This window comes from Hylaeus volcanicus, chromosome 1 (assembly GCF_026283585.1).
Source record: "Hylaeus volcanicus isolate JK05 chromosome 1, UHH_iyHylVolc1.0_haploid, whole genome shotgun sequence".
Classification (NCBI taxonomy): domain Eukaryota; kingdom Metazoa; phylum Arthropoda; class Insecta; order Hymenoptera; family Colletidae; genus Hylaeus; species Hylaeus volcanicus.
The window spans coordinates 25,227,383-25,250,366 of record NC_071976.1 but is presented as its reverse complement, the minus strand read 5'-3'; the positions used below and the strand labels follow the sequence as shown (position 1 = coordinate 25,250,366).

Below are 22,984 nucleotides of genomic sequence, written 5' to 3'. Positions count from 1 at the left end.
TCAATTTTAAGTATAATTGTATAAAATGCAAATGCTTGAAAAAAGTAGTAGTGGAAATAGTATGCTGTGTAGTAGTATACCGGTTGGAGTTTCATTCACTTTCTACTTCATTGATGAAAATATATATCATACAGGCGGACATTCAAACTCATTGTTCTTCAGACTAATTTTTGATGAAGTATCGATAATGTTTACATTTTATTCACTCTTTAAATAGTCGTGAGAACATTTTAATTTTAACGACTTTCGTTACTCGACACCTTTCATATGGTTGAGTCTGTCAAAACTTTTGAATGTAACCAACGTGTAATTCCAAAAAGATGAAACGATTAAAGAGTGAATTAATTAATGCCACAATTGAGTCATATTTGAAACGACGTCATTACCAGGCACGTTACTTTCTCACTTTTATCTCACAAAATTTATGTAAAATTGAAAAATAGGTGGTAAACGTAACATAACCTCTTGTCACTTTTTAACATTGATTATAGACCAGCGAGGTTTTCTGCAAAAGCAATCAAGTATACTGTCGAACCAGCGATGAAATGACTTTAAATGCAACTGCTGCCTCTGCTACATCTCAAGATAATTCCATCATTTTCAGTGCTATTAGCATCGATGTTGCTGCTGCAGATCAAGCATATCAACGGTATATCCTCTGTCCTATTTAAACTTCATCAATGTTATTTTAATGTGACAAACTCTATATAATCAGACTTTTATATATCTTTCTTTTTAATGCTGTGTATATATTATTTCTATTAGATTAAAGATGTGGGTAAATATTGCAATCGATGATAAGTTGAAAATGGAATTAAAAGGGCTTTTATACCCTGTATTTTGTCACTTATATTTAGAGATGCTACACGCTGGTAACAGGCAAGCGGCGATTCAGTTTCTAAAATCGCATCAAAATGAATTTAATAGCGAAACAGAAAAAGACTTTTTAGAAGAGCTATCCAGTGTATTTTCAGTACAAGACATTGAGTTGAGACCTTTGGTTAATTCATTTAGAACTAGAAAATACAAAGTGGATATGTCTGATATTGCTCATTTATGTCTTCAACAGTTTCTTGCAAAACATGGACATATTATATTAATGCAGGTAATTAAGGAATATCGGATTAAATGTAAAAATTGTTAGTTAATATTAATATGTAACTTTTTCTTTTGGATATCAGATAATAAATACACATGTGACAATAATTAAAAAAATGGATGTGCCTGAAACACATGCAGAAGGATGCGAAGAAACAGGTACACGATGCGAAGTAGGAATTAATGGATATGTAGAGCAGCCATCTGGAACTGGAGCTGATCGTGAAATGCGAGAATTGCAAGAAGCTATAAGATTAATTCGTAATAATGTGCATCAACCTCTACGAATATTCACAGTGAATAATGCAATTGAAAAGTAATAATATATAAATATAATTTTAGATTTTATTTGTAGGAAAAGATTTATTCAATAGCTTATTTCAGTGCGAGTAGTGGCGTAATTCCGCCAAATATGGACAAATTAGCAGTAGGATTTAGTACTACAGAAATTAGGCTGTGGGGTATAAATGAAACAGTATTAATCAAGCCAAAGTATGAAGAACCTTCCTTCTCGTTTGCCTCCGATACTCCGTTTTTACACAAGTTTTATGAAACTGGAGACAGAACGTAAGTCTTTATAATTATTTGCTCAAGCAAATTATAATATATTATTTAAGTAAACTAATTTAAAACTGTAAGTTTGCATAATTCATTTGAAGGACTGAAGGAGGGGCAGTGATACTTAGAGGACACACGGATATTGTACATGATTTAAGGTTTATTCCAGAATCAGAAATTTTACTTTCTGTATCTAGTGATAAAGACATGAGGGCGTGGAGACTTAACGATTACTCATGTGCCGCGATTTATAGGTATATCCATATATTCATTTACATCATAAAAAAATAGTAATACACTTAATGACGCTTTTAAAGATATACAGTTGTCATGATATTTAAAAATAATTTGTTACAGCGGTCACAGTTATCCTGTATGGTGTATGGATCTTAGTGTGTTCAATTTGTATGTGGCAACTGGTTCTCATGATAGAACCGCCAAATTATGGTCGTTAGATAGAATATTTCCATTGCGCATATTTGCTGGTCATTTTTTAGATATAAATGTAAGTATTCTATCGAAAAAATTAATCCGTATTTTGATTCAGATCTTGTTTCTTGTAAACGAGATATTGTGTTTTTTTTTTTCAGTGCGTAAAGTTTCATCCAAATGCTCGATATTTAGCGACTGGGTCCGCTGATAAGACTGTTAGATTGTGGGATAAAGACGACGGAAATTTATTAAGGGTATATATCGGAGCACAGTCAACAATTTATAGTTTAGCCTTTAGTCCAGATGGAAAGTATTTGGCAGCTGCTGGTAACACATCTTATCTTAATCTTTCGTTAAATAATAAATAATGCCTGTAATTTTACAGCATCCTAATTAATACTTTATTCCCCTAGGCGATGACAAATCTATCTTTGTTTGGGATTTAGCAACTAATGGATTGTTAACCGAACTTAAAGGACACGAAGACACGATTATGAATTTAGACTGGAGTTTTGATGGTCAGTACATAGCTAGCGGAAGTTTAGACGGCACGATTCGTTTATGGCCTACCCATGACCATATAAAAACTGTTAATAGGTAATTTGTAGTTTAATCAATTAAATGACATTTATTTTTTATATTGCAACGCTATATTTCAACTGTACTATTTTTTTCAGCAATTCGTCAAACGTAGTACCTGAATCGGAATCACCACAAATATACTCAACTTATTGCTCGAGTATTCTTTCCTTACGATATTACAATAAAAATAATTCACTCGTGTGTATCGGAACGGTGGACAATTTGTAATATATTAAATTAAAAAATAATTAAATCCAATATATTTGTAATCCTGGTCTTTTATTATTTTACCTTATAAATATTTTTACACTCTGAATAAATTTTTAATACTGTAACACCCTAGTAGACAAGATTAACCTTTAGATCTTACAATTGAAATCGATCATTTTGTTAGGGTAGTCATGTGTTCGCACGTATTCACCGATGAAGTAATGTAATTTGCATAAAATCCAAGGAAGAAGATCAATGCGCACCATAGTATCGGCCGCCATGTTTGGAAGTTTCTAGTTATTCGTAAGGGTTCGGCCTTTCTTATACTGAAACAAAAAATTCAGCGAGTTGTGTTAAATACTTTTACACAAAACATTTCAGTACTTTTTTATCTCCACTACAATTTGATCGAGCAATTACCACGATATTAATTGTTTCTCAACGTGTTTGGTCATGCTGGATTCTAAGAAAGACGATGACGACGATGATCGATCTTCGTTTTCCGCGTTATTGCTAACGTCACAATTCACAGGCTCAATATTATTCGCTTGATCGTGTCTTAGAAGATTATTATTCTCTTCCAAAGAGTTCCTCCTCGACTCGATCTGTTCAGAAATGTCGCGTAACTCAGTGACGCTACTGGAGCTGCTAAATTGTACAAAAGTCCATTTGTAATACCAAATATTCCTACCAAATAATGCTTGGAAAAAGTAATACAAACTCTGTTCGGTTTAGTTTATCATTTTCCCAACGTTGCATATCGGAGCACAACGATGGCCTCCTTTGTGTTATTAGGGTAACTCTACCGGAAATGGAATTACGTTGTCTAGGACCTTCCTGAATACAGAAATAAGTAGATAACAGATCTATTATCTTATATAAAATGATACCTAGTCGATAGGAGATATTACCTTTATCACATCTTGCGTAAATATAGGTCCTGAAAATGTTGCAATGCTCGCTCTCCTTCTAGACACCTGCACAGGAAATTCATTAAGAAACGAAGTAACGAACGCCAAATGGATTTGCAAGTTGCAACATTATTAGAAGTTGCTATCTACTTGTGTACGTAATGAGGCAGAATGTATATTTGAATATCTCGCTTATGTTTGACCTTATGATAGTCACAACCAAGGATGGCGCATTCAAATGATTTTTTAATTGATATTCGTCTAAACTACTGAATATATTTGTTCGGTTCTAAGAGCAAGTGGCGAACGACCTGATATTCAATTATTCACTCGAACTGTGTATTCATTTTGTTGTACTAAGCGAATTAAGTCGAAGCTTATACTTTCAAGTGTCCCCTCTACCTAAAACAGTTTCTCTTCGTTCTCTTACCATAGCTCGATTATTGGAGTAACGTAATTTAGACGCATCGTCGACCATCTCTCCTGTGCCCTCCTCGATCACGATGTTGTGCATCAACAAGATTCGTCTGAAATCCAACAAATCCTACATTTCGCAGTTTTTATTAAATGAAATAAAAATAATCCTGATTCTTTCGATCGTCGTTAATTTATCAATTCGCGGCATTTACGTTAATCTATCCTTACTTGATCTCAGCGATTTCCGTGGCCAGACTCTCACACCTCGAACGCAGTGTTCGAAGATACTTGTCTGCTATGAAAACTCCTCCACAGACCCTTTGCTCTTGTTGCACTGCTCCGAGAGTTTCAGCAGCGTAACAGGTCCTACGAACGCATTTCTTTATAGTCTCTAGCCTGCAACGGACCTTTTCCACTTTCTCCATCGATTCCCTGTCTGTGCACAGCGGCGATAACTCCTGGATCATTGAACAAATTAATAATTAACAGGGTTTGAGTCTTCAGGGGAGGACTCCTGCTTTTTTGGAGATAAAGGTCGATTCTTCTACAGCATCAAGGGCCTCAAGATGATTAATGGATCTAACAGCAGCTTGTATCGTTTCTTAATGATTGTGATCGATATTATCTTTTCATCGACATTATTTTGCTCACATGAGAATTTTTGGTAAGGATTTTTGTTAAGGTTTATATTTTTCATGGAGATCCAAAACCATCAAGATGACGACTTAAACCTCTTCTAATTTAATGTGTACTACGTTATATTTTTCAAGGAATTTCAGAAGCATCAAAATGACGACTTAAACGTCTCGTAATTTTATATGGACCACATCATACTTTAATTTCAACGATATCGCTAACATCGCTTCCGAAGAATGATTGGTAATAAACATAACGAAATTGTAATGAACACGTTGACTGCCAGATAAACTATTGGAAACTACGTAATCAAACATTTATTATGCTATTTATTTTTGTAACTCCATCGTAGTTCAAGTATTTCGTTCAAATTCATTTTCATTGACAGTTAACTTTCAGAATCAATTGTTTTAATTCTTCGGTGAAAAGCACTGTCGCCCATATATGGGCGACGTGGCGATGAACGTGTTAAACGTGCCGTGCGCTTACCTGTATGTCTTCCTGCATTTTCTGAATTTCACTGGTGAAGTTACGTTCTGATAGATCTCGTTGTCGCCGAGATAATATTAATCTCCGATGCAAGGTGATCCTGTCTGTACTGAGCCCTATCGAGAACGCGATGTATCTGCGCTGCAATCAAAAACCGTCACCGTTTTCGAACAATAAATTTCAATTTGAATGCAGCGTTGTACAGGATGGTTCATGGAAATTATCGTAAGCTATTGTCTCAAGATCTTTTGAAAATAGTGGCAGAATTCACGTTTGATCATTTTTAGCACACTGAGACCTTTTGATCTATGCCTGTGTTTCTCAACTTTTTTTTTGGCTCGTGGCTTCTAATGAGTTTTAATTATAGCCCCCACTTCTCGTGATTACGTTACGAATCCACTATTCGTTTGCATCTATTGGTATGATATTTAATATTATTTAAGAAAGTATATCAATGGTAATTGTAAATATATTTGTAGCACTATATTTTTATTAGTTACTTCAATTTCAGTATTTGTGTTACTAGAGTTTTTTTAGAGTAACAATTAAATCAATGTTAACTTCGATATTATTAATTAAGGCTCAGGTGAAATACGTTTACATTAAAGTATCCCGAGAAAATAGCCTAGAGAGGAAATAGTAATTTGTATACCTCGAGCTCGTTTTCTGATATCGCAAAGTTCTCTCTGAAACAAACAAACACAAATATATATATACGTATATTTGTTACGTGGATGCCATAAGCATTCTAAAAATACCTATGTGACTTATAAAAATGCAACAATGTCGTTTCAATCTACGTGTTTATGTTTCTCTAAAAATAGATCCCTCATAGAATATTTCACATTTATTTTACATATTACAACTCTTATTTTGGATCGATACTTTTTTTTAGATATGATCACGATTCCCAAATCGTGCCACCATAAAGTTTCTCGAATGGTCCCGGTACGATTTATGCTTGATATGTAAATAAAGAAGACTGATTTCACTTCCGCCGCGATGAAGCACGCATGCCAAACACGATCCAGTGCATAAAATGTGCATTATGGGTTATGGATGTATTAAAGTTGTGGAAGATTACGAAAAGAAAAAAAGAAAATGGAACCATTCATGGAATACTAATTTCCTCGCGTTTTAAATCTGGTGCGATTAATCTTTGACGCGGTCGTTCATGTACCACAGAAGGAGATGAAGATTACTCGATCGTTTACCTGTACAAAGTGTTTGTTTCTTCGAAGTTCGATAATCTCATTCTCTGCAGCCGAGCATCAGTGAAGCTAGGAAAAGCTCGAATCTGCTCTCTGTCCTCGGATGATTCCAGTCTGCTGCATCTGCAGCCTTTTGCATTTTGGTATTGTTCGCCGTCGCCCTCCGACAAGGACCTCCTCCCGTCAGAAAATTTCTGCATCCAACAATATCGTCCTTACTTCAAACTGCAATGGTGTATCAACTAACGTTGTTTTATTCTTTCAGAAAATACCCAAGAATAAATGTCCTCGCAAGGAAACAAAAACTAAGTGGAGCTTCTGGTAGTTTGCTTTAATGAAATTCAAGGAATGGGAATTTGAGATAGTCAATCCTTTGCGATATTACATCGAGTGGGACTCTAAAGAAAATGTATTCAAATTGGATAATTTAGAAGCCACCGTATAAAATTGATAATATAATTAAATATCCAATATGTATTGGATTAAAAGTCTGTGATGTTAAAAATATATTAAATTGAAAAATTTGGTAGTCGGGATATAAAATGCATAGTACGATTAAAAATCTAAAATATATTAGATTAATCTGTGAACTTAGAAAAATCTGTGACATTAAAAATATATTAACTTGGAAAATTTGGTAGTCACCATATAAAATGTATAATACAATTAAAGATCTATAATATTAGATAAGATGAAATCCTGTATAACGAATAATAAAGGCAGACACAGTTGTTAGTATAATCTCTCCGGTTTGGCCAGCAGAGGAAGACCACAGTGGCTCCAAGGACCCCTGGTGTAACAAGCACTCACTTGCTCCTCTCTCTACGTGGAACTACATTCATTATTTCGAAATGACCTGGACGCAATTTCAAAGAATATCCTCTATTCGCTAAATACACTGCTTTTCAGTCTGTCGGCCTATAAATATCTCATTACGCGATTCGAAACTGAAAGAGAGTTTCGGACGGATGCGGCTCGATTTCAAATTTCTCGGTAATATATCCCGCGCGGTTCGTCCAGAGCAAATATTATTTTTCCTATCGAACGGAATAGATCGCCAGATGCAGTGCTACCATGTGGTACATCAACGATTCAAGGTACATCAAATATTTAGGATGTCTGGCGGTGTCGAAGATCTGCGTCGCGAACACGATGGCGCTTTCTTTCTTATTTTTTTTTATTATTGATTTGATCAGGACAATGTTTTCCTGATAGGAATCGAACGAGGAAAATGTTGAGCTTTCAGGTGATAGAGAGTTAATCTCAGGGTACTTGACAAACAGGGATCAACTGTCATGCGAAAGAATGTAGCGCAAGAAGTTAAGAAATAATGTAAAGCATTGTAATATGAGAAGTCAAGGATTGATGGAAGCCAATGTGAAAGGACATACGTGCAACACTGGATCAATAGTCGCAACAATCGACTGATGTAAGGATTATGTGCCCAGGAAATTATTTATATTATATATAAAGCTTACAAGAAAAGCCTACTTGGTAATAAGGGTCGGAAACTTTAAGGGTGGTTTTATATGGCAAGATTAAATAGGAATCGAGTTTGCAGTTTCATGTTGGAGTGGTTCATCGTTGAAGATAGGTGTAAAAGCCCTCAGAAGCCAGGGATTACGATCGCCATGCAATAATCAGCTGATTGATGGCTGAGGTAGTGGGTCTGAATTAGGTCTGGGTCAGGTATGGTTCAGGTCTGGGTTCTCTAATAGTGACCTGTCCGAGACTATTAATGAGCTTGCCTATATTAGCATGCCTCTACATTTAAATAAATGTACAGTTCCGAAAGACACGAATCCGTAAATACAATTGTGTTTTCATAGAAGCAAACAGCATTCGAATCGAATCACTTTTCCATAGAACGTTCGATTCCTGGATTCCATAAACTCAGAGAACGCGTTACCTTAAACGCGAACGAGATTTTCCCAGAACTACGTTTTCAGAAATGGTAAACGTAAATCATCGAAGCCTGTTACAAAGGCTTGCTTTAAATTGCACGTTACTAGCAAATAGAATCCGAGGTCGAAAGCAGAATTTAAATAAAATATGAAAAGAAAAAAAATATTATCGGAATTGTCCTCCAAATTTTACTCGAGAGTTTGCATCCTACGTGTCTTTCTTAAAAAAAAAAATTATGTCCACTTTACCCCAACAACAAGAATATTCCTAGAATATTTCCACTTCCCTCCGAACACCCTCAAAATCATCACAATTTCCCCGAAAATTGTCTTTCGTCCACCTAATATAAACTCGAGTGTTACGAGCCACAGAAATATTGCGTTTTTTATGCAGACACCCTACATCGATCGAAAGTTAACGGATAAACAATAACGCAGGGATTACCAACTTGTCGCTTCTCTGGTGTCGATCGAGATTCCTCGAGGTCTTCCGTTCTCTTTTCGTCGAGCGGCTCACCCGAATCCGGTTTCCCTGGGGCATCACCGATGGAAAAAGACGACGAGGGTTGCGGGGGAATTCCACCACTCCTTGGCACCGCGTTCCACGAGGTCTCGTCTGGCGGACGGCTCGCGTTCAGGATTCCCCCGATCGACTCGTCCTCGTTATCCGAACCGATCGAGCTATCCTCGTGACTCGACATTTCTGGATCGACTGGTGTGTACTTGCCGCGACGACCAGCACTCGACGCGCTCGGAAACGCGCGGGGCGACGCCGAATCCTTGATCTTAGCCAGATCTGCGAACCAGGGGATTGGGACTTGAACAATATACATTTATTATATTTTTAGTTTTTCGTGCTCTACTGCGAATCGAAGAGCTTGTTACCGCCATAAAACCATATTTAACGCGCTACCGAACCGATCGGGGAACCACCGTGCACTTTAGAGTGCCCGTGGCGACTGTAGGCTGATCTACGGTGGGAGGTTACAGAGAAAAGGTGCTTCGAGGGAGAGTAGTCGATCTTCAGGTGGGCCATATTTTTGGAGTTGGCAGGGTTAGATATTGCCTTCTTTTTTGTTTCGATTTTTATGGATGTAGGGATATTTTTTAATTTACTTCGAAAGGTTGAAATTATTCGTAGTTGTGGATTTTAATATTTTGTTCGATATTCTATTTAATATTCTGTTTTTCATTCAGTCGGCTATGATTTACGCTGATTAAGGCTGATGGAATAAGAGTGGGAGTTAAGGGGAGAGTCTGGTCCAGCTAATGTATTTTTCTAATGCGTATCATTTCCAGATATAATTAATTTTTGTTATTGAAACTTGGTTTACATATAAAGGGACGTTCAAAGAAGAAAATTTGACAGTGTAGATTTCATTTGAATGTATACATATATACATAGATATAGCAGTCACAAGGAAAGGATTCTGTCAAAACGATGGGACGCATAGCTCGTTGAATTTTTGTCCGATTCACTTGATTCGACGCTTAACACGTTGGCTGCTAAGCTAAATCTCGTAAAAATTTCAATAAAGTTAAAATTTTGTCTAGAAACTATTAAAAATTGGATAGCTTAACATCTGTCATAGTATTTAATTTTTTAACGCCGTCAAATTTACGAATCTTGTACAGATTTATTTTCATTATTGTCTCATCTTTGAAATTAATTTTATTAGTTCTTTAATGACAAGGCCTGTCACCCATTTCTGGGTGACGTGTTTCGTAAATTTCGTAAATTCGTAATTCGTAAATTTCGTAAATTTCAGATTCCAGATTCGTAAATTTGACGGCGTTAAAAAATTAAATACTATGACAGATGTTAAGCTATCCAATTTTTAATAGTTTCTAGACAAAATTTTAACTTTATTGAAATTTTTACGAGATTTAGCTTAGCAGCCAACGTGTTAAATTGAAAGTAATTAACTTTATATGCTCATGAACCTCGACTCTTAATGAATTATTATTATAGCATAAAATTATTGCAAAATAACGGCCGACATGTATCGCTTATTTTCATGTTTTTTGTCGCCATTTTTGCAATTAACAATGTTTTTTCTGCAAATTGGGGTGCATACGTATTTTACGTACCTACTAAAGAAAAAATTTTCTGATTTTACCTATCAGATGTTTTCACAGGTCTCCACGTATCCCACCGTTTTCACCGAATCCTTTCCTTGCGACTACTACATATATCTATATATGTACACATTCAAATGAAATCTACACTGTCAAATTTTCTTCTTTGAACGTCCCTTTATATGTAAAAAAAAGTTTCAATAACAAAAATTAATTATATCTGGAAATTATATGCATTAGAAAAATACATTAGCTGGACCAGACTCTCCCCTAAAGGGGCAGCTCCAAAAGCAGGCCATTTTTGGAAATTTTTAATGTGAAATGTATGAAACGTGGAAGGATCAAATTTGAATACATGAATGTGTATAGTTTGAAGTATATCTTGGTAAATTTGCATTGGAAAATGTTAGGAAAACGGCGGCGTGCCATAAGTTTCCATTTCGAGAAGATATTGGATAGATCTCCTGCTACATTTATGGATAATATGTGCGAAAGTACTCGGTGGAAATTTGAAGTCTGTCTACCGACAGTTTCTGAGATTTTACAGGGATTTTTCATCGATATTAATTCTTCTTCCATTTAATGCCTGGAAGAACGAAACATCCTAATTGCGCGAGAACAGACAAGACCGTCTTTGATATCGCAGAACAATCTTTACTAATAGAAGCCCAGGATGTTTACACGGACAACTCCGCGTGTTTGAATTTAATACCGCAATCACTTGAAATACCAGTTGAACCCTTTCATAGCAATTGCTTCTAATATCGATTTAAAATTAGCCGTAGAAGAAGAACTGGTTTCTATTTCAAGTGACGACGGTCTTGAAACCGTAAAAATAGATACTGTTTTTCCTTGCTATAGCAGGATACTCCACCCCAATAAAAATTCAGAACGTTTATATGGGCAACTCTGAACGTTTGAAATAATTTTCTATTTCGCCGCGATAACGCGCAATGATTCGTTTGAATAATCGCTCGACCGTTATCTAGGCAAATTCATAATTTACTTGCTAAACATTAATTTAACTTTACAATTTACCAGGAGCACAGACATTCCCATTATATGTATATCAAACGAACAACCTTAAAGCTTGAATTCCATTAAAAATGTTTAATGTTGTTAAACAAACTCTTATATCTGAACATTGAAATTCTTGTAATTTAAAATAAATTCAAAGTAAATTCAAAGTAAATTCAAATTAATTTTAATGCAATACAAGTTAACGCACGACATTTCTTTATATTATTAACGTCTCATTTTTGTCGTTTGTTTCTCTTTTATGTTTCTCAGCTTTTTTTATTGATTTTCATTGTAGTTCGTTAATGTGACGTGATTTCTTCTTGTACTATTAAGAATATTCCCCTACACCAATGAATAAAATAACCAGTCCTCGCGGTTTGAAAAAGTGTGCTAAAAACATTATTAGGTTCTGAATGTGCCACGATGTAAAAAAAACAGCTTAGGAAGCACTGCGTTAAGCTGCCTCTAGGCCTTTGCAGCGCGATCATTAGCTCGTATGATTGCCCAGAAAATTTCCACTCATGCATACATGTAGCATCTGTTACAACTTGCTTCTACAATTTACTCCTCACTTTTGTACCCCATTTTCACGGTAATTACCCTTCTTTCAGCGTTACCTATCAAACGTGTACCCATGGAACCTCTACAATGCTAAATTATGTTTTTAAACGCTTGGAAACTAAACGTCCCACCACCAACACTATTTAATGAAACAACATCGTCGAAATTCCCCGTAAAGAATCCAGATTTATTCTCCTTTACCTCAACTTTCCAAATGAATCGTTGAAGTTCATCAGCGGAAAGCAGCGTCGCCCGTACGCGACGCGTGACGATCAACGTATTAAAAAGATCATTACGTAACAGCGGAATATCGACGAATTGGACTCAGAGGACTCATTGGAGTACAAGCCCAAGTCGAGCCGTCGTCAAATGAACCATAACGTTTTAATTAACCGATTGAACGCGTTTCGCCCCGCGTTTTACCGCGTCGCGATAAACAATCCGCATACATTACACCAACGGTTAATTAAAGCTGCCAATGTACCCAATTTAGCCCGGTGATCATATCATTGAAGCAATAAATTGGCTTGTCCTTGCCACGGATCGTAAACGTTAACGGCACACGTTAAACAGTCTGCATATGTTCTTAAGCGTCGCGTTCTTCATTAAGACGTCGTCGGTTGTTGGGTGAATCTGTGTTTCTAACTAATTACAGCTTCGAACGAAGACCTGACTAGAGTAGGTGCAGGCGGACTCTGGGCGCCATGTTATCGAGGTTTAGACAAAAATTTATTAAAGATAAAACGTTGGGTAGGGGGTTCTCCAAAGGAGGCTTTAGTATTTTGTTCTGATTTATTCTTTTTTTTTTTTTTTATTTGAAATGGAAGTACGATTATTAATTAAACGTGAAAGATGATGTTGAAGTGTCCACTAGCTGTTTTGTTATTAAGAGACAAGATCCTGAAGGCTCCTTTTTGGTGAACCATTAACTATAACACTTTATCTGTTACTTGTACAATAATATTATCCTTTTGGATTAATGGTTATATGAAGCTTTTTTTTTGCTATACTTTTATGAGAATAATCAATATTAAAGATTCAGTTTATTTTGCATTCAATAGTTACTCACACCAAGACGAAAAGTATCTACTTTTTGGTTCATCTATCTTGGATTTCGTCTCGAAATTTGACTATACGATTTTCATGTATTTTGATATGATAATAATAATGTGAAATGTTTATATAAGTGTAGGATATACCTAGACACGGCCTTGTTCGATCATGCACTGCTCCCACGGTCAAGGGAAGCGACGTTCGTCGAAGACTGCTAATTTGTAAACGTCATTCATTGACAGCGATAAAATCACGGCAGACGCGGCTGACACAAATTCTTGCCTTGGAAAAAACATTTTGCATAAAACAGAATTCTGTACACCGCGTACAATCGCTTGCAAATTGGCGTTTTCTAACTTTGCTTCGAATCAGTGATTCTCAAATTTCTTTGGAACACATTCCTTTGAATGTTTAAATTGTAATTTCTCGAGAAAGTGTACTCGTTATTTTAGAAAACATTGCTTTACATTACTAAACATTAAAATGAGGTTTGCTTCATTTGAAAATTAAGTAAACTAGCAATGCAATAATAGTTTACTTTTGTAACGTAAATTATTCGTGTAATCTAGCTAATTTCGAAAAGAGCCGTCACAGCCATTTGCTATTTACACAAATTCAGAATAAATTTATGTCTGTTACTATTATTCAAACGAACAAGTCTCAACTCACAGAATCATGAAGTAACAAATCACATTATAATAAATTAACTGCAACTAAACAATGTTAGTCCCTATACAAAATATAAAAAATCAGATATTAGAAGATGATAATAATAATACACAATTGTATACGTCTACATAGTTCACCATATCCTTGCATTACGTTGCAATTTAGTAATTTTTCTTACTTCTCAGCTTTTCTAATTAAAACTCCGTCAAACTGCGTTGCAATTTTAACATAAAAAAATATCCTATCTCGACAACATTTGAAAACGACCTCGTTATTAAAAGTCCCAAAGCCAACATCAGGCTTTTACTAAATACTAGAATTTTATGAAACAAAGTTTCTTCAGTCTTTCTCGTGGATATCGACTGCGTCGCTAATCTAATTAGTAACGATCTACGCGCCTAGATCAAACAGAAACTAAAATCCACCATCTCGTAATATCCTCGTTCGTTAAGGACGCAGGTCGTCCCAGTTGATCTAAGCTTGCCCGCGGCCGTGATATTACCATGAAATCCAATTACGTGTAATAATATTAAATTTTTATAAGATTTCGCGCGCGTCGAAATCAGTCGCGTGTCTAGGGTCGCGGGCAACGCGTCCACGTCTCTGCCAAACGTCGTCGCCCATATTTTATAAAAAATATATATCGATGCTACACGTGAGCAAGTAGACGGACTCGAAAGGGAATCGAAGATCACGTTCGTCGGGCACAATTAAACAAATTTATCCTTGCAACTTTCACTCTCTTCAGGCTCACAGGTGACGTAACGCGCGGGGGATTCCCGCGTTTCGTTTCGAACCTGACTCACGGTACCAGTGGGAAAAATGGATTATTCGCAGGTCATGAATGAGAAACCTTACATATTTTAAATAAAATTCCGTTACTTACTGCATCGTGGTATTTGAGAAGACGACCAAGGAGTTACGAGGTGAAACGCACATTATCTCCACTCGGGGGATGCCTGTATCTCTGTTTGTCAATTGGCGTGTACTGCGTTCACCGTTTAGCTCATGTTTCGACTAGTGAAGAGGCTGTATAAACTGGAAAAGGAAATATTTAAAAAAAAAAAGATAAAAATAAAATATGGTGAAAGAAGCAACGGAATACGACTGGCACGAATGCCGCAGGCAGACTGAATGCGAACGCGTATGAAGCTTGTCTCTTTCTCGCTCTAGTTCTCCTGTCCTCTCCTCGACCATTCTCTCTCTCTCTCTCTCTCTTGGTCTCCCCACCCACGATATTCTCCCCTGTCGCGATTCTTGCTCTTTTGATCCAGACTGAAATGTTTTTGTTTAATAAATGAAGACGATTATACTTTGGAGAAAATGGAAATTCACGGCTTTCAATCATTTATATTTATAATGCTCTTCGATTTAGTAAATTATTGCACTATGAAAGAAAAAGATATGCACATCGAATCGAGTAACCTTCTCTTTTTCGAAGTCGGTTAGAAATGAAATTATACGAAGAATGTTGTAATATTGTTGCGGAACTCTTTCTTGTAAATATAGAGTACGAAGAAGAGAAGAATTTTTGAGTAGAGTAGAAATTATACGAAGAATGTTGTAATATTGTTGCGGAACTCTTTCTTGTAAATATAGAGTACGAAGAAGAGAAGAATTTTTGAGTAGAGTAGACGAATTAGTACGTGAATGTTTTTTTTAAATCGTTAATTTAAAATTATAAACTTGTACAATGTCTTTTGTGTAAGCATTTTATTTAAAACCCTTCTTGTCTTCGCTATTTGTATTTAAAAGAATAACTCGTTCAATTTTTTAGATCGAAGAGGACCACAAATATAAATGGTCGAAACATCTTTCATAAAAGTGTTTGGAGAGACAACAAGGGGGATTGTAGAGTATGTTTAAAAGAAAACGTGCATCTGAAGGGTTACAGGAGCCACACTGATATATTTTCAATATTTTTTTACCTCTAGATGCGTAGTACAAATAAAAAATATTATCGTGCTAATGACTTATGGTAAACGTTGGAGGACGATGAATACTTCGGTGCTTTAACACGATAGACAAAGAAAGATTTGATGAATTGAATTTCTCTTCTTCTTCAGAACACAGAAGAACATAAGAATTGTTACGAGATGAAGCATCAAGAATCATTGATCGAAACAGAAGCCGAATGGTGTCTTGTATAAGTATCCCTTAAATTACAAATTACAGTTAAATAATAGTGTCCCATTTGTGCTATTAACTTCGACTACAATTATTGGACAATAAATACATGGTGCTCTGAAGGAGATCACGCTAAATTATACGTTACACGTAAAACAGGCCTCATTACATAAACATTACATATTCATTTGAATGTTATATTTATTTATAATTAGATGCTACGCGTTGTACTAATTTATATGCTATTCTAAATACATGTTTTCTAACCATTGTAATTTCCCATGTACCACACACGTAAACTGTAACGAATAATACTAATTCTCTTTAGTTCTCATTTCTCATTGCCAGAACATTATCGTGTCACAGCCAATTGGGATTCTAAGTGGCATACTGTTATGCATGAAGATCATTTCCACTGTGTATCTCGAGGAAAGTTAGTTATTTTTATTCGGATGCATTTTAAAGAAAGTATTTAGGCCAATGTCGCGCAAAGACGTCAACCCTGATGTTCTATTTTTATGGGAAACCCTGGAACGAATTGTCATGCGATCTGGCAAACGGAATTCCCATGAGATTCGATGTAAAAGTTCCGTTTCACTAACCCGACTGCGGTAAATTTATTAATATCGAATCGATGCGTGAACTAACGGCTAAATCGATGTTTCTGAAATTTCATTTCCTCGGAGGTCTCGTGAAAAAGCAGAATTTTTAACGGAGAAATCAACTTCCATGTGTATTTGTAACTATTGTTACGAAAATAAATTTTTATCGTTCACGGTCATCCGACGTTGACCTGCCATCCCATTTTGTGGTGCCAGTTTTGCATATTTTTTTTGGTTTGCATTTACATTTTTCACGTTCCACGTCGATGGATGATGTTTTATCATGGTTTATCCGAGTCGAGCATTCCTTGGAATGTAAAAAACCCTGTGCACTTTTGTTCATAATCAACGAGCCCAATTAGCGAGAGGTGCTCGAACCGGAAGTGAGAAGTAGCCATCATTGATCGATAGCTTTCCGAATACTGCGCAGATTTTTGCGTTACATAAATTCATCTTGTCCTTTTACATTTTCATATTCAACTTTTCACATCAAATAACTATATTTTTATTTATACTTTACTCTTTTTCAGTTCTGAAGATCTAAAGAAACGTTTTTATACTTATTTACGGGGGACCTTGTCAGCTTGTTAATTCCCTTACAACGTTTCAAATCTTGAAGTTAGTAAACCTGTTCTCTAATGCTAGGTTCAAATAAAAGCGACAATGGTTTCAATAAACGTATCTAAAGTACGTTCTTTAGACACCTCGACCTTGCTTGCAGGTCTTCTCCAAAGAAATCTCATTTATTAATGATATAGAATACAGTTAGCGATTAAAGAAGAACGGAAAACAAGCCTGATACATTTAAAAAATCTACTTTGAATACGTCTGCTTCAACTATCGTTCCCTTTGTTATTTCAACGCTTTTCTCCTTCCACGAATTTGAAAAGCTTCCATTATCGCTTCCATAAATTGTAATCGACGAGGATCTGTCGATTAAAACTGCATAAAACGATATTTCGTCCTGTGCTTGCGTCAATATCTATTATAAGACACTCGTAATTTTCACTAACTCAACATTGTGTAAGAACTACATCCGAGATCAGCCTCTGCGTGATCTGACATTAGCTGCCCGCCAATTATACTAATTAATAGTACGACCACCATCGAATTAATGTCGATTACCGACTGCTGTGACATTTCACCCCAGAAACAATGGTCCCAATAAAAGTCGGTCGCAATCGCGGTGGAGATTCAGGACAGCTCGATTGCAAAATACTTGATAATTGTTCCTGGGATGCGTCGCTAATTTTCTTTACTCTCTGATATCCAAACGATGGGTCAAAAAATTATCCAAAAATTAAATACGAAGAGCTGCTCTTTAGCTTTATCACAGAGCTTTGCAATTAGAAAGTACTTTATGATTGTTGAGTAGATTTGTGAATTATTCAAAATTACATGCAAGAAAGTATTCAGCGCCATTTTGTTCGGTATTATTATTGGATTGGTTGCTTTCAGATTTTTATGTTTTCGATTGTATATGAGGACGGTAGGAAAATTCTTCTCCTGCACAATACGTATGTATTATTATTATTATCATACTTTTTGTACTGAATATATGACAACGAAGAACAAAGTAAATGTTTGGATAATTTCACGTTCGTGTTGCTAAAAGATATTCGACAAGGTATAACTTTCTTCTATATGTTTCTCTATTATTCTATTTGCAAGCATGCAATACATTTAATAATTCAACGAAGGATTTCTTCAATTTTTTTCAGAATTCACGAGAAGCATCAGGCATCTCGCGTAAAATGCAAATCTCTGGCGGCCGTTCTTCAAATCCGGTTTGCGGTATAAGGAAACAACTGAAGAATAATCCGCGATGCGTTCGCAATCATGCTTCCGATTTTCAGAGGTCCCGATAAAACAATTCCAATTTCAATATTCATCGAGCTCCGAAAGCTGCGATGGAGTTATGACTGATCGCGTTGTTTCTGCAAATCCATACTTTCACAGATACAGAAATAAAACTGAAACTCGATTGAAAATATATCTCGTCTTCTAAACGGTATAAGCGCGTGCATCGATGTTGATATTTTGTATATTCCTGCGTTTAGGGACATAAATGTATAAACATGCCCGGTTTAGTTACAACGACTAAGGTGTTTCCCGAATAAACTCCGTTTAAACCTTTGTTCAAAAGAAGAATAAAGATTCCTGAACGAGTTTCGACGCGTGCTTTGCACCCAAAAAGGATTCTATCGCCACAAAACGTCTACGAGGGCTTCGCAGTCGCCAGGATGAATATCCTTAGACGATCGTTTTTCAAAGCCGGTTTTCGCGACACGAGGAAACAACTAAATACTAATGAAGCGCGGGCACGTTTGTGTCTGTGCGTTGTGTGCATCGTCGTCGTCCTCTTACATATATATTTCACCAGGAAGATCGAAGCTGACGAGCGTGAATCTTTCTACGAGTCTTTCCCTTCGGTCTGATTCACCGCGTCACTTCGGCTTGCTCGGCATCATCAGTTTAGTCTTGAGCTGCACGCCACGCGGATTGCTTTATCGGCACCCGGTGGATTTCGTAGCTCGGTTCGGTTGCCCTTATCGCGGAGATGTGCGTCAACGTTCTGCTGATCATACTCTCCCAATTGTGCATAAGTACCTTGGAGTTCTCCGTGGAAGTGAAGGACGACCTGGCTGGTGAGTACACAAGTAAATGTTACGTAGCGTGTCTCGTTGGATCGTCATCTGCGTAGATGGAACAAACACAGGGTCGAATCGTGCTGTTCATTTTTTGGTGAACTCTGTTTTTCCGCGACGAGAGGAATTATGATCGGCGTATCTTTCATTCGGAGCGAATCGTCGTTATTGTACAGTCTGCGACAAAATTGCTGGATACTCGGTATAAATTTTCCGGAATCCTTGAATTGGGTTCTTTGATGTTTGTTAATATTATAATGAATTTTTCGTGGGTATTAAAGAGACGTCATTGTGTATAGAAGTATGGCATGGTATTTAGTTCTTAATTACGATTAGACTGCGGATCTTCATGCATTTATAGGAAATTTGAATGTGCAAGAACGTACAAAATGCAAACAGTATGCAAGAATACGAAAAAGATCGAAAGTAAAGTTCATGTTATAATATTTGCAGAATAAAATAAATTCCTATATAGGTTCAATTTTTGTAGGCAGTCTAATTATGATGAATCGTGTATGAAGAAGAGTGTTTCGAATGATCAATTTTATGTAAACTGTTGAACTATTATGTAAACTAATTAATGTAGATGTAATATCGATGGATGCTAAGAATGATTCGAATCTACATATAAATGAAATCCTTATTTACCAAAGGCTTCCAGAATTTTACATCTTAAATGTTTATAAAACTTCAATCTCCGCACACAATAGGTACAATAGGACGTCAGCAACTGGTAGTGGTAAACACAAATAACAGGAAAACTCACTTCCGTGTGAGAAGATTACTGATAACAATTCCAAACGTATAATCGATAATCGTGCACTGTCGCGCAAGAATATTCGCTACCAATACATTCAGCCAGAGATACGTTCATCTTGCATAGATCAGAGTTTAACATAGCTTTTCACAGTTTTCCAGTTACGATAATGTAAGTGATACGATAAAGAGAATTTTGGTATTTTTATTTCTAACCCTTGAATGCCTTAAGCTTAAAATTTGCTACCGGACTTTTAAATCGAATTGTACACTTGCAATTGGTTTGTTTTTAATATTTCGCTGTATGTATGTCACCATTGATTAATGTTGTTTTGAACAAAAATTAAAACAGTAAACGTCAGCTGTAGAAATTGTTCAAATAATAAATATATTCATACTTTTTTAAATTTAATTTTGAAAATCAGGCTTCCAAGGGTTAAACAAAGATTTCGTGAAAGTAAATAACAAAAAATTAGATTTCATTTTGGAGCAGCACGATTGTCTCCTCCTCTTTAGTATCAGTTCAGTCAGTTCAGTCTTTTATTAAAGTGATCAGTTTATACAGATATCGAAACTATTTCACTAATACTTTCTCTAGTTGATTACATCACATTTTGTTTACATTTTTTTTTTCTCTTACAGTCTGCTTTATATCCGAACATACTTTCTCGCTTCGATCTCATTCACTCCCTTCTTATCTCTCTCAAATATCACATCTTAAAAACTAGCTAGAATAACGTATTTCTCTGTTTGTATTTTCGCTTAGTGCCAGTTAAGTCTTTTTGCTAGACCCCCCTTATCTTTGCCTTACTTGACTATTTACATTCGTTGTTTTTATTGTGCCTTTAACTTCCTCATCGATCCTTTTGGGTATCCAAACAAACCTCTAAAACCGAAAAACCTCTAAAACTAATTAGTACTCTTGTTTCGATAGGAAGATTTTTCATCCCTATCACAGTCACTCTTAAGTATCTCTCGCATCGATGAGTCTTCAACTTCCAACTCGTGTAACCTTCTGTGTAGTACCCCGTTTAATACTAGATCCTTTATTTTTCATTGCGCGTCGCAGAAGGAAACCTGTGCCCGCTGGAAAATGGCGAGCAAGGGGTATGTAGGAAGCTACCCGATTGTCCGTCCAGAATGAAGGAGGTGCACGAAGGTAGAAGAAATTCTGAATCTTCGGGAAGATGCGGATTCCAAGACTTCGTAGAGATCGTTTGCTGTCCCATCGACTTCGACGATAAAATTGGCCGTCGAGCAGCGGAAACTGGTATGCTTTCGTACCCTAACACACGGCGCAACCGATCGGTTTCAAACCACTCCGAAACTACTGTAGTGTGCTACTACTGCTGTAGTAACTCTGTAGTTGCATGCGACCGTGGATCTAGGTAAAACAAAAACAGTGGAGTAGGTAAAACAAAGAGCGCAAACGGTTTGCAACACTAATTTCAAATCGGTTGCGCAAACGGCGAGCTTCCCTGATCCAACCGCTAGATGGCGCCACCGGCGCGAAATTCAAATTTTGCACCTACTAATCGCTGAAAAACGTTTATAATTGTTTAATTTCAATCGAAATCGTATCAACAACGGTTCTTGAATGTTGCTAATAATCCATACTGTCTTTCACGAGTACCAAGGTACATTATTTATATGCAAAAAGTTACCAAACCATAGAGTAAAGCGAATATTTCTAACGAAGTAACGCGTAGTCAAGACTTGAAATCTTCGGTGATCGTTTAACGTTTCAAATTAAAATCTTGCATATTTTATGAAAACAAAAATGACAAAGAAGCCACATTTTTGGCGCGGAAGAAGGAATTCCACATTTAATATAATTATTGTTATATGGTGAAAATCAAAATTTCCAAAAACATACATCCTTAATTTTAACCTGTAGTTTACATATATAAATTTCCACGAATAAGAAACAATATTTAGTAACATAAATTAACAAAAAAAAAACACAATTTCCCAAAAATAAATTACTCAAATAAATAAATAAACATTTTCTTTTGGCATGAGTAAATTACCTATACAAAAACGCAAATTTTTGAAAAAAAAATTTTGTCCTAGCTCCTCTAGTTTTCAAAATATTTAAAAAAACATCGTATCCCCCCAACTTTAGGGGCTGTTTTCACCCCTTCAATATGAACGATTGCCGATAAAAGAAAGTACGTGTCAAATATTTTTTTGAGAACTACCTACCACATAAATTTTATCAAAATCTGTGTGTGACAATTGGATATGTTCCCTTGTAAGCCTGCGTTCTCCGAGATAATCGTCGATCCTAACGAATGCCGCGGTGTTTACGTCTCGTCGTTGCTTCTGTGAAATGCGAGAATCGGAGTTTAAATCGCCTGTTTCGCGAAATGCCACGATTAAGTGACATAATTGCGTTGATCGCGCGGTACACAGAAATTCAGATATGCTCGCGTGAGTCACGGCTGTCAGCGTAGGATACATTCTAATTCAAATATCGTCATTAGCGACACGCGGAGCGGCTAGGGAATACCACGGACAGTCGGATGATCCTAAGTTCACAACCTTCTGATTCGCGTTAAAAGTCATCGGCGTGTAGTTTTAACGGTCTCTCTGATATACCGAGAAGAAACTTGAAAATGAGCATTGAACTCGAGGACTCTTCGTGGAAAACGCTCGTCACGGTATTTACAAGGAATTAGGTATTCACGTTAAGTCATGCTAGAATATAGTGAGAAAACTAGAATAATGGAAGTGTGATCTAGATAAAGTAGAAAATGATTAAGGAATAAATTTGACGCTTTTAATAGACACCAGATGATTCAATATTTAATAATAAAGCAAAACAGGTATATAACTATATTTTCATATTGTTCTCAACATCTAGTAAAAATACGTCTATTTTATCATTAAAAATTTTAAAATTTCGCATGAAAGATTAGACTGGATTTTGGGTGTATTTGATAATAAAGCAAACCAGGTTAATATATAACTATATTTTCATATTGTTCTCTACAACTAGTAAAAATACGTCTATTTTAT

The 22,984-nt window shown here is 36.1% G+C and overlaps 3 protein-coding genes and 1 long non-coding RNA gene across 8 annotated transcripts in view; 3 read left to right on the top strand and 1 right to left on the bottom strand.

Moving 5' to 3' along the window:
* Positions 1 to 53: 53 nt before the first annotated feature.
* LOC128879849 (TAF5-like RNA polymerase II p300/CBP-associated factor-associated factor 65 kDa subunit 5L) lies at positions 54 to 3,030 on the top strand. Of its 2 annotated transcripts, none has more exons than XM_054129377.1 (10): positions 54 to 389; positions 492 to 649; positions 766 to 1,105; positions 1,182 to 1,414; positions 1,483 to 1,665; positions 1,758 to 1,910; positions 2,014 to 2,161; positions 2,247 to 2,415; positions 2,502 to 2,685; positions 2,766 to 3,030. In XM_054129377.1, exons 1-10 carry the CDS (start codon positions 321 to 323, stop codon positions 2,896 to 2,898), a joined length of 1,770 nt encoding a protein of 589 aa, XP_053985352.1. In that variant the 5' UTR covers positions 54 to 320; the 3' UTR covers positions 2,899 to 3,030. The 2 variants fall into 2 exon arrangements, with proteins under 2 accessions (XP_053985352.1, XP_053985361.1); XM_054129386.1 differs by lacking the exon at positions 54 to 389 and having other exon boundaries at positions 553 to 649; positions 766 to 778; positions 858 to 1,105.
* On the bottom strand, positions 2,933 to 15,380 carry LOC128879861 (inositol 1,4,5-triphosphate receptor associated 2-like). 3 transcript variants are annotated; one of them, XM_054129408.1, is made up of 11 exons: positions 14,717 to 15,380; positions 8,898 to 9,244; positions 6,548 to 6,738; positions 5,986 to 6,019; positions 5,334 to 5,474; positions 4,437 to 4,666; positions 4,222 to 4,318; positions 3,792 to 3,857; positions 3,602 to 3,717; positions 3,301 to 3,525; positions 2,933 to 3,206 (listed from the first exon to the last, which is right to left on the bottom strand). In XM_054129408.1, exons 2-11 carry the CDS (start codon positions 9,147 to 9,149, stop codon positions 3,053 to 3,055), a joined length of 1,506 nt encoding a protein of 501 aa, XP_053985383.1. In that variant the 5' UTR covers positions 9,150 to 9,244; positions 14,717 to 15,380; the 3' UTR covers positions 2,933 to 3,052. The 3 variants fall into 3 exon arrangements, with proteins under 3 accessions (XP_053985383.1, XP_053985374.1, XP_053985393.1); XM_054129399.1 differs by having other exon boundaries at positions 3,301 to 3,528; positions 14,717 to 15,370; XM_054129418.1 differs by lacking the exon at positions 14,717 to 15,380 and having other exon boundaries at positions 3,301 to 3,528; positions 8,894 to 9,130.
* On the top strand, positions 14,849 to 17,079 carry LOC128879895 (uncharacterized). Its single transcript, XR_008457718.1, has 3 exons — positions 14,849 to 14,974; positions 15,608 to 15,686; positions 15,765 to 17,079. It is a non-coding gene; the product is annotated as an uncharacterized LOC128879895 (long non-coding RNA).
* Positions 17,080 to 17,731: 652 nt separating this feature from the next.
* Positions 17,732 to 22,984, top strand: part of LOC128879874 (serine protease snake-like) — a 9,506-nt gene continuing 4,253 nt past the window's right edge. The window contains exons 1-4 of one of the 2 annotated variants that reach the window (XM_054129434.1): positions 17,732 to 17,912; positions 18,018 to 18,186; positions 18,281 to 19,207; positions 21,033 to 21,233. In XM_054129434.1, coding sequence (XP_053985409.1) covers positions 19,120 to 19,207; positions 21,033 to 21,233 — 289 coding nt within the window. In that variant the 5' untranslated portion in view covers positions 17,732 to 17,912; positions 18,018 to 18,186; positions 18,281 to 19,119. Of the gene's footprint in view, positions 18,187 to 18,280; positions 19,208 to 21,032; positions 21,234 to 22,984 lie in introns of both variants that reach the window. The other variant, XM_054129428.1, reaches the window with a different exon arrangement.

Bases quoted from the DNA above. Each gene is read 5' to 3' on its own strand.
- LOC128879861 (XM_054129399.1), bottom strand. From the start codon at position 9,149: ATGTCGAGTCACGAGGATAGCTCGATCGGTTCGGATAACGAGGACGAG. The intron at 6,020-6,547 runs GTAAACGATCGA...TGTTTGTTTCAG, and splicing joins GAAACAAACACTTTGTACAG to AGAGAACTTTGCGATATCAG. The intron at 3,858-4,221 runs GTAAGAGAACGA...TTTCCTGTGCAG, and splicing joins ACTCCAATAATCGAGCTATG to GTGTCTAGAAGGAGAGCGAG.
- LOC128879849 (XM_054129377.1), top strand. From the start codon at position 321: ATGAAACGATTAAAGAGTGAATTAATTAATGCCACAATTGAGTCATAT. The intron at 650-765 runs GTATATCCTCTG...TATTTCTATTAG, and splicing joins GCAGATCAAGCATATCAACG to ATTAAAGATGTGGGTAAATA. The intron at 1,415-1,482 runs GTAATAATATAT...AGCTTATTTCAG, and splicing joins GTGAATAATGCAATTGAAAA to TGCGAGTAGTGGCGTAATTC.